This window comes from Acipenser ruthenus, chromosome 5 (assembly GCF_902713425.1).
Source record: "Acipenser ruthenus chromosome 5, fAciRut3.2 maternal haplotype, whole genome shotgun sequence".
Lineage (NCBI taxonomy): Eukaryota > Metazoa > Chordata > Actinopteri > Acipenseriformes > Acipenseridae > Acipenser > Acipenser ruthenus.
The window spans coordinates 62867986-62885893 of record NC_081193.1 but is presented as its reverse complement, the minus strand read 5'-3'; the positions used below and the strand labels follow the sequence as shown (position 1 = coordinate 62885893).

General features: G+C 39.2%; 1 protein-coding gene across 2 annotated transcripts in view; it reads right to left on the bottom strand.

Annotated features, from left to right (window-relative positions):
- The window catches only part of LOC117403084 (cysteine-rich motor neuron 1 protein-like), a 287122-nt gene that overhangs the window by 41145 nt on the left and 228069 nt on the right, over positions 1-17908 (bottom strand). For both annotated transcript variants that reach the window (XM_034004989.3, XM_059024357.1), the window contains 2 exons: positions 13677-13833; positions 1884-2005 (listed from right to left, as the gene is read on the bottom strand). In XM_034004989.3, the coding sequence (XP_033860880.1) occupies positions 1884-2005; positions 13677-13833 (279 nt within the window). The remainder of the gene's footprint in view (positions 1-1883; positions 2006-13676; positions 13834-17908) is intronic.

Below are 17908 nucleotides of genomic sequence, written 5' to 3'. Positions count from 1 at the left end.
TTTTTTGTTGTTTTTTTGTATAAACAGTATTTAGTGCATTTGAGTCTTGCAATGAATATTCGTATTTTGCTCCTTTTCCAGCGTTCTTATTTCTCAATGTACACGTTATAAAAAAAAATTAGTCACTTTTGCTTTGATTTTGTGATAAAACTGGTACTTGTTTTGATTAATCTTTAAACAGTTTGAAGCATTGAGTGTGTTGTGGGCCAACAGAATGAATTTATTTTTTGTATTAACACAGTATTTCATGCAGTTGTTTTGCAATGAAGATTTGTTGCTGGTTAATTTTTCACTGATTGTCCATGCTTACCAATGTACACGTTTTGAGGGTGAATAAATAAATATATGTTAATAAAGCGAGATACTCATAGCTTTTATTAATTTTAAAACCATGTTTTTTTTTTTTATTGTGCTGCAAGCCTACCTTAATACACGCGTGTGTTCCGATATTTAGAGGGCTGTCTTTAGTGGATTTTACTGTTTTTATTATTATTACAATATAAACTGTTATTACCCACTGACACAACCTTTAATTACATTACTGGAATGTTGTAATGTACTTATGTCGTTTCTATAAGGTTGTGTGCAGGCATTTGCAGATGTTAGTGATCTTACATAATAAACACCGAGTCTCAAATAGGCGCCAGGGCTACTGGCAGATAGTGTAATTAAACATCAGGGCATTTATTTAAAGTTTTACTTTAAAATTAAAGAGCCTTTAGTCATTATGCATCTGTATTATGGAACAATCTTCCAACTGAAATCCGTAAAGCTGACTCAATAAATGCATTTAAATCAAAGCTTAAAACACATCTTTACGCAGAGGCCTTTTTGTAGATTGGGATGGCCTATTTTAGAATTTTGTTAATATGTATTTATTTTATTTATTTATTTTTTGTCCGTGGCCTGAGTACCGACAATGGTAAACAGGACCACAGAAATACCAGTACTGGTAAACAGTTAAAAGCTGGTGCACTTACGGGTGCTCCGCAATAATAAATAACAAAGGGCGAAAAAAAGGGAAAATAACACACAGTAATAGAATTACAAAATAAAGGTGCTGCTTACGCAATGCCCCCACTGCCGCTAAGCCGCTTAGCTCAGGTCTCCATCCTACGCTCTGCTATGCACTATACACTGGGGGTGGCCAAGGTTCCCCTTCTACTCAGACACAATCCCTCGGATACGTAACAATTTATTTTCTATATTATTTTCTTTCTCTAGGCTGGCTGTCTTCCTCAGCCGTGCTTGCCTATTTTGGACACTCTCTCCAACCACCGGTGTTCCTGAATGGTCTATGTTTACAGTGGCCTTCTCAGCCAAAGTCTCACGATAAGCATTGTAGCAGTGTAACATTAGTATTACTATTCTTATACTCTGGCCGAGGGGTTAACTAGCTGTTAATTATCTTATTACCCCTCGGCCACAGTCTTTATGCGTTTGGTAAGGATGCGTGACTGTCAGCTAGTTAAATAATCAGTAGCTGATCAGTCACGCATCCTCACAGGTTTTAAATTATAAATATAAAAAACAATAACAAAAGACGCGGCGCTTTTATCCGCGCCGCAAACAAATACAAATAATAATAAATAGGGGCGGGACACTCCGCCACAGATACATTTTGTTAACTTAAGAAAAAAAAGAAATGCTTTTTTTTTTTATGTAAGAATTAACAGGGAAAATAAGTGTCAATCTTGTGTTTAAAGTGCCTAAAATCTTGGTCATGATAATATAAATTCTGTTTTCTACCCAAAGTAAGACTAAATCTTATGCTGACTTTCCATGGAACCCATTGTTATAACAGAAGATGATATTTTCTAACTTTCCATTTATTACATACTTTACCTCCTGTGAGAAGTACAAAAGTAGATGTATGCACTAACCTCTGCATTTGCAGATAAGGCAGCCAATGTTGTCATGCTCGAACCCCATTGGACAGTCTTTGTCACATGGCACTTCTGGGCACTTCTTGCAGCGGCAGATATCACATCCATGCTTGTTCTTCCTGTGTGGCACAAAGGAGAATTAAGAAATGAGTGATGGAGCCTAAAAGTGACTTTATTCCAAGGTTGAATTCTTGATAAACAGCTTATCTGCACAGTGATTGCAAAACAATGTTTTAAATATAATATGATTATATATATATATATATATATATATATATATATATATATATATATATATACACACACACCGTGTGTATGTGTGTGTGTGTATATATATATATATATATTGTGGTAACGTGGCGGGCAGTCAAGACTGACTAGCGGCAGGAACAGCAAACACCCACAGACAGAGTTATTGTTCAGCGCCTTGGCGCACTTTTATTCTCACAAAATAAAACAAAACACAGGAACAAAGTAAATATTTGAACCAAAATACTATAAACCCTTTTTACAAACAAACCAAACCAAAAGCCTATCTTCACTTGAAGATACTAACTTCACTGTATTGAAGTCCCTAACTCACACAGGACAGCTAAGCTGTTTCCCTGTCTCAAATCCAGTTTATCAATTATTTTAATCCCTCTGTACTTACGTTCTCCACATTCAACACTCTTGCCACCTCCTTTTCTTTTTTTTCACTAAGAACAAAAGGACCGTTTATATAGGACAGATAATTGCAAACACTCAGTCAATTATCTACCCAATTAGACAAGTGTTTTTTCCTTTTCTGGCTGAATACCATCAGCCCTAAAGGCTTCTGGGAAATGTAGTTTCCCCAGCCACTTCAGCCATGACGCCTATCATGAACTACAAGTTTTTCACCTTAACAGGGGAACATAGATCTTGTCAGCCTCAGACTGGCATACTTATTAGCCCTCACTTCCCCACAATACATATATATATATATATCAGGCGCGTAGTGTCCATTGAGGCAGCCGCCTTGATAAAAATCGGCTCAATTCTGTGAAAACGAAAAAAAAAAACCCCCCAAAAAACGTATCCACTTTATTTAAGAGTGTAAAATTGATTTGAATTATATATATATATATATATATATATATATATATAGTATTTTTAATTTCTTCACATTACTGAGATCTCGGGCTGTACAGACACTGGTGTATGTCAAATTCGTGCCACAAAGACGTTTCTCATTAGTCAGTTTCTCAAGTTACTCTGTACTCTGGTCACATTTCTTTCTAAAGAAGCCAACTCTTGGTAAGAATCAATGTTAAGTGAATTATCATTTATATTGTTGTTTTTCCCCTGCGCAATGTGATGTTTAGCTGCAATACGTTTTGATAATTTTTTTTTTTTTTTTTTCCCCCATGTAGAAGGTTTTAACGCCAGCACAGCAAAAATCCAAGTACCTGTTTTTATGATGACATTAAATGTGTAGCTAAACCGGGATAGCTGGCTGTATGTTTTTTTTTTCTCATCACTTTAATTGGACAGTCAGCTCGTCCAAGTATCAGCCTAGCTGCCATATCATAGTGTTTTATTCTAGCATAGTGGCTGTGTATTTGCATCTATAGTGAGTCGGCCTGTGCGCTAGGCAGCACCAAGACCTCTGCAACCAGTTTCCCTCGCCTGAAGTACTGTACTACTTCCTATCGTCGATTTATATTGACAAAAGAATATTAGAATTGTGTGAGAAACTGTGTAAATGTTCAAAGGAGAGCTAGCGTTCAGAGGTGGGAACATCACATTATTATTATTATTATTAGTGAATATCTTGTCAAAGTACTAGAGAGTTGTACTCAAACAGCACCAGTCCCAGCAGTGTCAGCACCAGTCAGTGCCAGCACCAGTCCCAGCAGTGTCAGCACCAGTCGCAGTGTCAGCACCAGTCCCAGCAGTATCAGCACCAGTCTTGCCAGTCAGCAACAGTTATCAGTCCCAGCAGTGTACCAAATGCAAGTCAATAAAGGTATGAACCCATCTACTTATTAATACTGATGTTACATTCTTGTTAAAATCACATATTTCTGACAGTGTCAATATGGTCATTTTAGGTTGCTGTGGTTTTGCTGGGAAATAATTTGTTTTAATCTTTGTAATAACATGGGTAATCAAATTTTAACATTAACATCATCATCCAAGGGACTTAATATTGCTTTGCAGTTTGCATGAACAGTCTCCAGGCTTTATAAGATGATAACTTTTACCTTTGTAACATGAACAGGATCTGCAAGAGGTTTGTTCAACTTTTTTTTTTTTTGCCTCAGTAAAAATCTAATCCTAGCTACGCCCCTGTATATATATATATATATATATATATATATATATATATATATATATATATACACACACACACATACACACACACACACACAGATGAACCTGTTTTATATGATCTCGCTTAATATCATGCCGTGTTTATTATCACGATTTTTCAAAAACCGCTCGCCATGCACCATATGTTCTTTCAGAAATTACCTCTCTTAATATCATCATCTCACAAACCCACTTAGTCACATTTTGTGCAGCCTGTCAAATGCTGCGTGGCTGGGCTTTACTAAGTAACCACAGGATAGAATGAATTTCCAATGCAACTAACAACCAATAATAATCTCGGCTAATAAACCGACATTTTGTGCAGCCTGTCAAATTCCACATGGGCAGTCTTAATGGGATACAGTTCAGTTACAAAACACCAACAGCCCAAATTTGTGTTTTAAGTCTTATTCACAAAAAAAAAAAAAAACACCAAGTGCATCGCCTAATTGATAGCTCTCAACAGTCGATAATTCGTGCCTTTATTAGGTAATGACACAAACTGTCGTTCCAGTTAATGATACAAAACGTATTTGTCCTGTGTTAAACTATATGCATTTGTTTAAATGTAAAGAATGACTAAATGTTCAGTATTAAAACACTGCTCTTTAATTCACCATTAGTTTTCTTTCTTTTTTTCTTACACTCATAATGTGCTGTCATAGGCACCTAGACGTGCCTGGGCCTGCTCAAAGTTTTTAAGATGTAGTACTTGCAGTATTGATTATTTAATCAGTTTACTTGTCAAAATAATTGCCCCTAAACCATTAACACATGTTTCTTTAACTTGTCTGTGAGTTACAGACCATTCCTGGATTCCAAAAATAATTTCTGATGAGTGCTAAAATCGTGGGTCTAAAATGGAGTAAGGGGATTCAGAAGCATCTTCTACCAGCCAGGAGAAAAAAACAGAAAAACATGAAACTACGTGACAGAAAATGTGTTTTTCACTCTTCACTTATAAGCAGGTGTGAAAGAGATAAAATGATTTTTGGTGTTAGATCTCCCTCCCGACCTGTGAGGCAGCTGATAAAGGGAACAGAATATCCTGGACTAAATGGCACAAGAGCTTATTCCCAGCATTAGGTGGAAGTTGGTCATCTATAAAGGGGGCAAAGCTATGGTATACAAACTCAATGCCCCGACCGGGAAACAGCATGGCATCCGTGGATTGGAGGAGCGGATGCGCTCATTGACCAAAGGGTCATGGGTGACGTTATAAAAAGGGGACGTAGTGATGTGATCTGTTCCTTTATGAATGGTTATGTTAAATGACCAGAAGGAGAACCTGTGCTGTGAAACGTGAGTGATTTGTTTGTTTTTGTTTGTTGTTAATAATACTGTTTGTAATTTTTGGACGGCTAACACGATCCGGAGCTGTCGCCAAAGGACAGCAACAACACTGCACTTTTGTTGTCACTAAAGAACTGTATTCACCACGAGCACTAGAGCACACACTGTGGACTGGTGTTTGTGTTTGTGTATGTGTTACGTGTTGGTGAACTGAAAAGGGACTGTTATTTCAGGGCAAACCCGCGGTTTATAAATAAGCAATACACGCCACTGTATTGCTTCATTAACATTGTTATTGTTTACTGCTGTTAGCCATCAATTAACCCTTCATTGCACCTGGATTATCATTGTTTGTCTGATTATTGATAACCTGCACACTGTTAACCACTTTGCCACAGTAGGGCTCTGTGTTTTCAGGTTCTTCTTTTAAACATCATTAAAAACTGTTAATTGTGCAACAGGCTGGGGTTAAAGGTAGAGGCTTTGATGCTTTCTGTACAGTATTTGTTAAAACTCATCTTATTCGTTGTTTCTGATGAGCTGCAACTCAGCCTGACTTGAGTGCAGCAGGGCGGAGACCTCCAAGACAGTAAGTTTATAAGTAGGGTGTCAATCATGCTCAACACCCACATTGTTAGACAGTATGTCAGAAAGAGTTATTTCCCTAGGTCCTTATTGGCACACGGAAGAAAATTAAAACAGTACTGTATATAACACCAAAGTTAAGAACTTTTTTTAGATTCTAGATTCTACATGAATGTTAAATATATAATTGCCCTGACAATTAACAGAAAACACATATGTTATTCAAGCCCCCCCTAAAAAAAAGCACTTATAAGCTACTGTCACAAGTATTATTTTTGCATGTCATTAAAGAGTAAGTAGCGGGTTTCCAAATAACATCCTGACAACTTTTTACACTTAACTTAAAGTGTGTTTCAAAGCTATTTTCGAAATGGCTGCTGTATGCAGTAAGTGTAAGGGTTATTGCCCACATTGTCAAACTGGTAACACAGCAATAACGATCCACGATGTGGTACGGAACAGAAAAACCAGAGCACTTGTTGTTATGGTTTTCTTTTCAAATTACTCTTCCTGCAGTGATTTAGAGGACAGATCTCAAACCCCAGTGCACTAGAGTGGCCATTTTGAAAAGAGCTTTGACAGCAGTTTTGGTCCTTTCATGTAACTGGGAAGGTCCAGTGTGAAAAGTATATATTGGCAAAGCTAGCCCCAAAACCACCACTTCTTATACCTTGTTAAAGAGAAAGTACTGGGTTTCCAAAAGATATAGCATTATACGTCCCCACGTGTTGCTACAGCTGTTTAAATACCGCACATGTAATTTTTACTTTCATTGTTAACATCCTGACAACTTTTTACACTGGACCTTCCCAGTTACATGAAAGGACCAAAACTGACAGACTAAGCTCGTCACAGGAAGCAGGTGACAATAACCAGGTGAGGGTCAATGATATTGATTTGGCTAATTTGCCATTCCAATAGTTGCTTGGATTTGTGCCAATTGCTGCTCCATGGAGTCTAAGAAAAGCTCACAGCTTTGTGGAGAACTGAAAATCAGCACAAATAGAAGCTGTTATTTTCAACTATTTTAATTAAAATGGTGAATTAGCTTAATCAACACCATTGAGTCTCACCTAAATGTCATATGCTACTTGCTCAATCCGAATATATATGCTTGCTAGCTTTATACTTTCTAAATATTTGCCCTTTCGTTGCTTTTGTTAGTAAAAAGTATTTATTTCGAGAGGATACAGCTGTATGTATGATTTCCATTACACGAGAGTAGATGTTAAAACTTCATGCTGATTTGAACTCGGCTCTCGCCAAGATAAGCACCAACTAAGATGTAGCTTTACAGTAAACTAATGTGATCCATGTGTGTCTCCATCCATTTACGTTTCCTTCCATATGATGATGTAGATATCCTTATGTCTGGTGTTAATGGCTGAAGTGTAATGCTGGCTCCAGGGATCAGCTTATTTTGCCTCCCTGGCGCATCAGCACACACAACGGCTGCGATGCTGGCTCCGGGGATCAACCACAGTGTGGTCTCCCCAGCGCATCAGCATGACAACCGTCTGGATTGAGCTAAGTAGGGTACAACTCTGGGGTCTTCAAGTGGGCACCTTCCATCCTCAGTGTTTCGTCGACTAGCCCACGCCACCTCAAGAGGGCTCGAAGGTGATTCCGGCGTCCCAGCATCACCCTCCTCCATCCCCCACTCAACTCAGCCCAGCTTACTTACCTGTACATCAGCGTTTCTTTCTTTCTATTGTGCTTGAGATCCCCAGCCAGAATCTTTCTGTCTCAACCACAGCCAGTTGCTGCTCCTCTCTGCTGCTTCAGATAAGTTCTTCACTGTACGACGCAACTCTTGGCCACAGAATCCGACGTCTCTGAGAAACCGGGTTGTAGACTGTGCCACAAATCCTCGACAACCCACTTCCACTGGGTAAACCCAGACTCTCCATCCTCGCTGTTCCGCTTCAGTGGCTAGTTGAGCATACCACAGTTTCTTCCTCATACGCCTCATCTACAGCATCCTCCCATGGTACTGTTAACTCTACCAGGTGAACAAGGCGTGCTGATCCAGACCACAAGACAATATCTGGTTGAAGGTTAGTGGTGGCAATCTCAGGTGGAAAAATAAGCCGTTGACCAACATCTGCCAGCATTTTCCAGTCTCTAGCTTCCAGTTGTCCTGGGCGAGGATTGGTTTTAACACCTTTTCTTGGTGGTTGCTCTAGTGGGCGGAGGAATGTTGTCTTTTGTGTGTAATGTTTTGATGGAACAGGTGGCAACTTATTGGTCATGTTACACTTGTCTTCCAATGCTAAGGCCAAACATCGCAGCACCTGGTCATGGCGCCAAGTAAACCGTCCTTGGCTAAGAGCCACCTTTCATCCTGTCAAAATGTGCCTTAATGTTGCAGGTGTTGAACACAAAGGACATGAGGGATCCTCTCCTACCCAGAGGTTTAGGTTCTGTGGTGATGGGAGAACATCATATGTTGACCTGATGAGGAAACTGATCCTGCTCTGTTCCACTGACCATAGGTCTTGCCAGCCAATCTTGCGTTGTTCCACACTCTCCCATCTCATCCATTCTCCCTGCTTGGCCTGGGAAATGGCCTTTATACACCTCATCTTCTCCTCCTGCTTTTGCACCTCATTGACTACCAGCTTCCTCCTTTGAGCTGGGGCTGCCTTGTGCCATGTAGGAGGAGCTGAACTGAAACCAAGACCCCCTCTTCCATGCTGAACTTGCCCCATGATATCACCAATTCGAAGGGCAGCCTTTGCATCTTCCACAGCTTTCTTTGCCGCCCACTTTCTTCCAGTTTTCAACACAGGTGCTGCCTCCCTTACGCATTTGACGCGTGACTCTACTAATGTCATTTCCAGTCTGACCTTGGCGCACTTAAACTCCTCGGTTAGAGCGGAGACTGGTAGCTGCAGTATTCCTTTACCATAAAGTCCCACTCTGCTGAGGCAGCGTGGAACTCCCAACCATTTCCTGATGTATGAACTGATTAAAGCTTCCAGCTTCTCTACTGTTGTCAAAGAAACCTCGTACACAGTCAGTGGCCACAGCAACCTCGGCAGTAGACCAAACTGAAAGCACCAGAGTTTTAGTTTGCCTGGTAGAGCGCAGCTGTCTATGCTCTTCAACCCTTCCACTGCTTGTTGTCTAACTTCTCCCACACAAACTGTGTCCTTTAGATTCCCGTCGTACCATCTCCCAAAACTCTTCACTGGCTTCTCAAGTATTGCCTCACCATTAATGAAGAATGTTTTATCTACTACTTTGCCTTTAATTATAGAGATGCTCCTTGATTTAGTGGGCTTGAATTGCATTCATGCCCATTCAATGTTATTGATTAATTTGCCCAATAACTGATTAGTGCAGGGTACTGTTGTAGTCATGGTTGTCATGTCATCCATGTATGCTCGAATTGGTGGTAGTCGCATTCCAGAAGCCAAGCGCTCTCCTCCTACTACCCATTTTGATGCCCTAATGATTACTTCCATTGCCATGGTAAAAGCCAGTGGAGAAATGGTGCATCCTGCCATTATTCCAACCTCTAGGCATTGCCATGTGGTGCTGAATTCTGAAGTTGAAAAACTAAATTGCAAATCTCCAAAGTAGGCTTTCACTAAATTTGTTATTGTCATCGGTACACTGAAAAAATCAAATGTTGCCCAAAGAAGTTCATGTGGCACTGAACTATATGCATTAGCCAAATCCAGGAATGTCACATGGAGCTCCTTCCTCTCCTTTTTAGCTGATTGAATTTGTTGCCAGATCACATTGATGTTTTCTAAGCATCCTGGGAAACCTGGAATGCCTGCTTTTTGTATTGAAGTGTCAATGAAGCAGTTCTTTAATAGGTAAGTTGACAATCTCTGAGCAGTAATGCTGAAGAAAATCTTGCCTTCTACGTTTAATAGGGAAATAGGACGAAACTGACTGATGCTTGTAGAATCTTTTTCTTTAGGTATAAAGACTCCACCTGCTCGGCGCCTTGCTCTTGGTACAACCTGTTTTTCCCATGCCACTTTCATCAATTTCCACAGAATTCGTAGAACTCCTGAAGCACTCTTGTACACTCTGTACGGAAGATGTGCTTCGGTACCTCGGTGCACACTCAGCCCTTGGTACTTCAGTGCCTTGGTATGCATGGTGCTTGGTGCACTCGGTGGATTTGGTGCTCAGTGCGCATGGTACTTCGGTGCGTGTAGCGCCTCAGTGCACACGGTCCTCGGTGCTTGGTACACACGGTGTCTTGTACCTTGGTGCCACAGCGCCCTCAGTGCTCGGTACACTCGGTGCACACGGTACTCAATGCACTCGGTGAGCTCGGTGCACACAGTCTTTTCATCCACCTCCGTTTTCTTCGGAAGAGGATAGGAGATTGAACTCCCTCTGCCCGGTGCAGGGATTAAGGTGGCACGTGGATAGGACAAGATCTCTCCGTCATTCTGACCTGCTCTTTGTCTGTCATAGTATACGGACCCTAGGACAGGCCCTCTCGAAGCAGCAACTGTCGCACTGGATTGTGGACACAGTCTCGACTGCATATGAGAATGCCGGCTTGCACCCATCTTGGTGGGTAGCCATGCATGCTACAGAGGGTTAGCTACATCTTGGGCCCTCTTCAGAGGGGCTTCGCTGTCCGACATTTGTACTGCCACTAGCTGGGCTGTGCCGCATACTTTCTCCAGGTTCTACATTCTTAATGTGGTAGATCCTTCCTTGCCTTCATTAGGAACGAGGGTCCTTGAGGTTGCACGCTCACACTGCTGACCCTTGGGTTATGTGGTTATTATTTATTTCTTAGCAGACGCCCTTATCCAGGGCGACTTATAATTGTTACAAGATATCACATTATTTTTTACATTCAATTACCCATTTATACAGTTGGGTTTTTACTGGAGCAATCTAGGTAAAGTACCTTGCTCAAGGGTACAGCAACAGTGTCCCCCAAGGATTGAACTCTTGACCCTCCGGTCAAGAGTCCAGAGCCCTAACCACTACTCCACACTGCTGCCCTGGTTCTGATGCGTTCGTCATCTGCTGCCATTCCTTCTCCCTCGCGACTGCTCTGATGGTTGTCTTCGAATTGAAAGGGAACGTTAGGTTACTTACAGTAACCCTGGTTCCCTGAAAGAGAAGATGACCACCAACCAGTGAGGTCACAAAAGAGAAAATGGTCTGTTTAATCCCTTGGTAGACAGGACTGAGGACGTCATCCCACGGAGGGGCCTTTCGGCAGCTCTGACATAAAATGCTCTGTGAATACCTGACCTGTGGCAGGCATATCCCACAAGTAATGTTGGTGGTCGTCTTCTCTTTCAGAGAACCAGGGTTACAGTAAGTAACATAACGTTTTGGCAACATGTTTTAAATAATGTCAATCATTCACTACTCTCTTTCTACATAAAGAAAACCGCTTTCAGAAGGTGCGCAGTGTGCAAAGACATTGCAACTGAGCAATCATCAATTTTGTGCATTACATAATACGCGTCAATGCTTCATTTACTTAGCAACGGGCTTAACGACCATGAACCCAAACAAACCAGCAACATTGCGTCATGGTTTTATTCAGTGAAGAACTGAAAAAGTTAATTTAAAATATAAAACTGCTGTACAGTTATACTTCTACTTATCCATATTAAAGCTTTTCTTGTGTACAACAACAATATTTCTCTTTCAAACTTTTGTGTAAGTCTCTGAGCTGTCATCAGATGCCGCAAATTGTGGGTTGATTGTTAAAAACTATGTTTTGTTAAAACAATAAAAAATATAATTAACCATTCGATTTTGTGCAAATCCTTAGCAAAAAAAATAATAAAAAAACATGTGTGACAACAACTAGAAGTTACCCACAACAAAGGCAAGTACTGCGATGCAAGACGCAAATGCACTTCTTTCTTTATTAAATAAAGGTTTTAAACAAAAAAAAAAAAAAAAAAAACATTTCAACAAACAAAACGGCACGGTGGCCAAAACAAATAGAAAAACAAAACAGACAAGAAACGAAACCAAACAAGTATCGTGCTGGTGTATAACCAGCAGGCGTAGCGATTGTTTTTATGTAAGCTTAACTTTGCTTTACCTCCCGAGCCTCCGAACACACTAACCTTTCTCATCCATGATCACCCTATTTATACACCTGTGGCTGGAGCCTTACTTAATCCTGTAATCACTTATTCAATTCATGGCTCCAGCCACATTACCACGTGTTTTTGCAGGGCGGATTTTAACTGCCTTCCTGTCAGCACTATTTCACACACACACACACACAAACCCACATCCCCGTGCTCACATACCAATACACAGTTTATCTGCACATGAAGTGACTGTGCAATCCCTGTGCCTAAATACAAATATACATTTTAAATCACTTGTGCTACATAGCCCAATGTATACCCCGTGCACCAATATATACACACGAGCAATAACACAACAACAACATAAAACACAAAATACCCACAGGGGCGGGGCTCCCCGCCACAAGGCCTGAAAATACAACAAGCTAAAGTGGTAATTTCAATAAATCAATTACAATAGTTTGCCCTTTTACAGTACCATTAACTTTTAATACTATTGCCTGTAGGGTGAATATGATTTACTTAAAAAACTTTCAAATAACAATTATAATAAAATGAGCCATCAGCAATCACGAACAGTACTCCATCATATATGAACAGCAAACACTAATATATTAACAGCAACTACCAACTAATCCTTATACCCTTTCAATATGTCCCTCTGAGCTCTTATTAAATATGAAAAAGGTAAGTCTGTCAGTTCCTGCTGTCTCTCTCAAGGACCCTTAAGGCATTTTAGCCTTTTTAACCTCTGTGAATTTCTCCTAGGACTTAGACTTTTTTTTCCATTTTCCATTTTAAGCTTAAAGGTGTAGTGTCCCATACTGTATTTTACATAGTTCAGAAACCTGTAATTGGTTAAACATTTGTTTTTTTAAAATCAACTACATGATTGTCTCATGTAAAATGTATAAGCAGAACTAAAAAAAAAATTGTAAAACAAAAACAAGCCCCCCTTTTTTAACTATTGTGTCATGTTTTGGTTTGTAGATGTCATGTACAATCTTAGCTCTTTTTACAAAATTATACTGTATATTTTAGTGTCAAGTTTAACACAATTATTGGACACTGCCACTGACAATATATCCACATTCTTCATGTGCAATGTATGCTGTGTTAAGAGTTCTAAACTTACCCACTTCAATGACATGTTTTAAATCATTCTTAGCTCTAAGTACTGGACCAACCATCCAATGCACAAGCACGACATTGAATGAGACCAAATTTGCACTGACTAAAGGGCACTTGGACTGTGGGTCATCTGAAACATAAATAGGCTGTTGTCCAGTCCCATTAACAAAATAAAGGTGCTGATTTTTTAAAGACTTCTTCTTCTTCTTCTTGTCACTTGGAAATTGGTTTCAAAATCAGCATAGAATATTACAATCTCATCTAAGTATAGAACTACTTTTCTTCCTCAGCTGTAGTGATATTGGCTGGAGGAATTGGTTGTAATTTCTTCAAACTAGGCAGTGACAAATACAAATATATATATATATTTTTTAAAAGAACAAAAACTCACATGAATCCAAAAGGACAGTCCTTGTCACAGACGACAGGCTTGCATTTCTTGGGACGTGGGCGGCACTGGCAGATTTCACAGCCGTGGGCGTCTGTCTGGAACCCAAATGGGCAGTCGAGAGCACATCCTGATATCAGGCCACTGCACAACTCCCCTCCTTGAAAGATGAAAAAATAGGAAATGTAAATGCATGCTAGTTTCATTTTTTGTTATAATTTGTATTCATTTAAATACATTTTGTGAGAGAGAATGGCACTGGTTACTATCAGGTATGATCTGCCATTCAGCCCTGGGCCTCTCTCTAGCTCACTGCAGAATTGTTCCATATTGTGTGGTGGTTTTGTGGTATGGACTATTGTGCACTGGGGACTGAGCCCACTAAGCCTTGTATTACGTGTGATGTAAGCCAGATTCAAACCCAGGCCTCTGTAGGTGAGCCTACTAACTTACTACAGTTCAACTGTAAAACTATCAAGTATGCCACAGACCCCCACTAGTACACTTCTATGACCAACAGTCTTCGAGTATAAGGGCCACCATGGTTGAAGATGAGTGCAAATGCAAGGTTTGAGGGCTAAGATGTTTATACACCTGAGTTACAACAATAAGGTAAACTCAATAACCCCACCCCCCTCATAAGCGCAAATCAAAAAGTAGTTGTGGACACATTGTGATCACATGTGATTGGCAGACCAGGAATTCAAACGTACAGCCTTGTGAGGTGGAAGATCAACACACTTGCACACCATTGTTTTAAGCCACTGGTCTTGCTTTTAAAATAATCTCCTGAGGGGCAGGAGGCATAGTCACTGATGCAGAAGTTCTATCAAGCTTGGTTTACATGAATGTAAAAAAATTGATTTGACTGCCATCCCTAGTGGAAACCATGCACCCTTCTCTGGTGTGGACTGCTTCCAATTTACATTTAAATGAGGTTACTGGAAAAAAAAGAACTGACAAACATTTTACAAAGCTTACTTTGAACAACAGCAAAATGTATTGAAACAATAAATTCAAATTACTTATTGTTATTTTTTATCACCACCATTATAAACAGCAACAACAACAATAATACAAATAATAACTTTTATATTAAAGAAATAACTCTTCTTGTATAAAACACTCTTGGCACCTGCCTTACATCATGTTAACTTCATGAGCAAACGTAAAGTTGTTAACTCCCACTAACACACTAAATAAATACGTAAAGGCCTAAATAAATTAAGTTCAGTTATTGCCAAAGCGACAAGATTTACTACCAAGAAGCACAATTTAACATATTTTGCATAATTTCAGTGTTTGGTGAGGTTTCAAATTCAGAATCTTTTCTTTTATTATCGACTATAAAGTAAGATGATGATATCACACCCCTAGTAGCTAGGATTTCCATTTATATAAACATGCTTACAGCAGATAGACTTAAAGGGAAATTGTGAATAGGATGTACATGTATCACGTTTTAATGTAACTGTTAAGGGTGGTTGGCCTTTAGCTCTTTTTACACATCTTGCTTGTAACTACCAAGATTAATTATTTTGTGTAAAAAATAATCTAGAAGCTCTTTGACAGGGCTGTGGATCAATGGAAATGTTATGAGTACCACAGTTACAGTAATTGGATTACCCAACATAAAAGGTCAAGTAAAAATGTGTTAGGGTTCAATCTTAATATAATTAAGAATCTGACATTTTGTTTGTAGGTCAAAGGTCACAGTTAGTCTTACTCATACCTTTGGTAAATTCTGTTTTATGTGAATGTTCATAGTTTCAGCAAGGTTCAAAGCTAGAACATGGTGTTGGTGAACAAAAGATGTCCACCTCAAATATATAAAATATATGCTTTCAAAAAACATAGATAGAAATAAATCTCTTTCTTTGGATGGCGTGACTCAGTATGGCACTATGCCACTGCTGCTGTGCCACAGAACATGCAACTGTAACTGATATAACTGTGTACAACCTAGCACATACCTTTCACCTGCTGATGTAACAGGTACACACAAGTACTGCAGGTTGAAGCTCTGGGCACGTATTTATTCAAACAAAATAAATAAAAACAGTGCTCACAGAGCAAAATAAAAGTACAAAAACGACCTTCCAAAAAGAAGTACAAGTAGCATTTAGTATTTTTATTTAGTTTCTCTCTCACGTTTCTCCTCTGAGCGGCTGCTGTGCTTTTATAAACGTGTCCATCTCCGAATTAGTAATCATTCAATCTGGAGATGGCCACATTCTGCACGAGATTTTTTACATGCCTGGTCAACAGCCAATTTGTAATAAATCATTAGCCGCCAACCACGCTTTCTTACACATTAAACTATAACATTACATTTATTTTCCAAGTAAACAATACCTTTATCAGCAAGGCTCTGCCCTGCTACATATTTACATGCAGGGTTCTTCTGTCCTGCTACAGATACGTATTGATTTTCTTCTTGTACTTTCAATTTTTGTCTCTAAAGGGTAAGAGAATGTGAAATGTTTCTACAGCATCACTCTCATTTCCTTTTCATTGTACTGGAGCGTTCTTTAATTCACACATTTACAGTTCTCTGTGTACAAAATTACAATAAAGAAACTGACCACGATCAAACAAAGAATCCTATTCTATCTCATCCTAAGTGGAAAACAAGTGCCAATCCTTTTCAACCTCACTTAATCATCTGCATAGAGGACTGGTTTCTATATTTAAAGAGGATAAAACTGTTGAGGTAAGTCTTTGTAATCTGCCAACCACTAAAGCCAAACCCATGGTGCCCTAATGCATACAGACACTCCTTGCAGCGTGTGAACACATGAATCAGTGGCTACTGATCCACTGGCCCTTCATAGACACAGGTAATTCTAACAATCCAATCCTAGGTTTAAGTGAACTGTGAAACCAATCCAAATTGAGATCATCTCTTAATTTATTTTGCAACCAGTCAACCAAGGCTCCAATCTTTTTAAGGGGAAAAGGGGAGAAAGGAGGTGGAAGGCTGTACAATTGAAGTCATTTGTCACCAGGAGCCTTTTGTGATGTGCAATAGTTTAAAATGTCATCAAATAATGCCCTTCAGAATATGTTTCTTTATACACATTCTTCTTGTTAATTTAAAAGAAAAATGAGTATTCTAGTGGGGCTGTATCTCAACTAAACATGAATAACACTGTCACAAACTACTGTACAGTACAACCAAGGTGATTAGGTGATCAAAGAAGAAAGGAGCATGCCATTGTATAGGTTTATACATTTCTGGAACACAGCCCTATCTTACAGGCATTAGCTCCTCAGTTTCCTGATGTATGTTCAGAGATACATATGCACAACTGACACAATTACCCTAAATTAAGGAAACATGTTACATAAACAGGAGGGTACAATCATAAATTCATATTCTGGCAAATTGTTTTGAACAGCAAAAACTAGTTACACCCCAAACGATGCTACCACTATTATAAAAATCCCCTGATAAGGTATGAAACCCTTGATAAGAGATTTGTGCATGAATATTAAGAAGATTTTTTTTTCTAAACTAACGTTGAATTTAACCCTCTAAGTTTACAGAGTGTGTGTACACACAGAAAAATCAACTATTTAATAAACTGTGTCATATTTATACCTAGAAAGTGTACAAACATTATTCTGCTAGCCTAGCCTTCAGCTGACAACAAAAGTCACTGGGTACCTTTGCAGGTAGTCTTAAAAACAGATGCTAAAGATTGGGTGGGCATGGAAACCTGAGCTCCTCCCTTAGCCTAAGAGAGTGGTACCCTCAGATTGAAGCGTGTCGTGGGGCTGTGTGGAGCTGATATTTACAGTACATTTACACTGCTATTAGGTTACATAGAGAATACTTCACTCTTAATTGTACTGTTATTTTGTATTGTTTGAAGAAAGATATTTCTGGAGACCTAATACTGCAGAACCAGTTATAAGGCTGTATGGGCGTCACTCCTATTTACACTTTCATAGACCAAGGAGTAAAAGCTGCAATGTTTAATCTTACTCCCTACACCTATGTTATTTACCTCATTATTATAATAATGCAGACCACTAAAAGTTGCAATGTCTTGGTATTCCTGCTGTAACAGACAATGAATCCCTTTCACCAAAGACTTGTTTTCTCTTTTGATGGATTAAATACTTTTTTTTTTTTTTCAATAACAGCATAGAACAAAACAGTCTAAAATATCTCATGAACTAAAGCATTGATAAATAGAACTCAAATTAAGGCATTTAAAATCATGTTG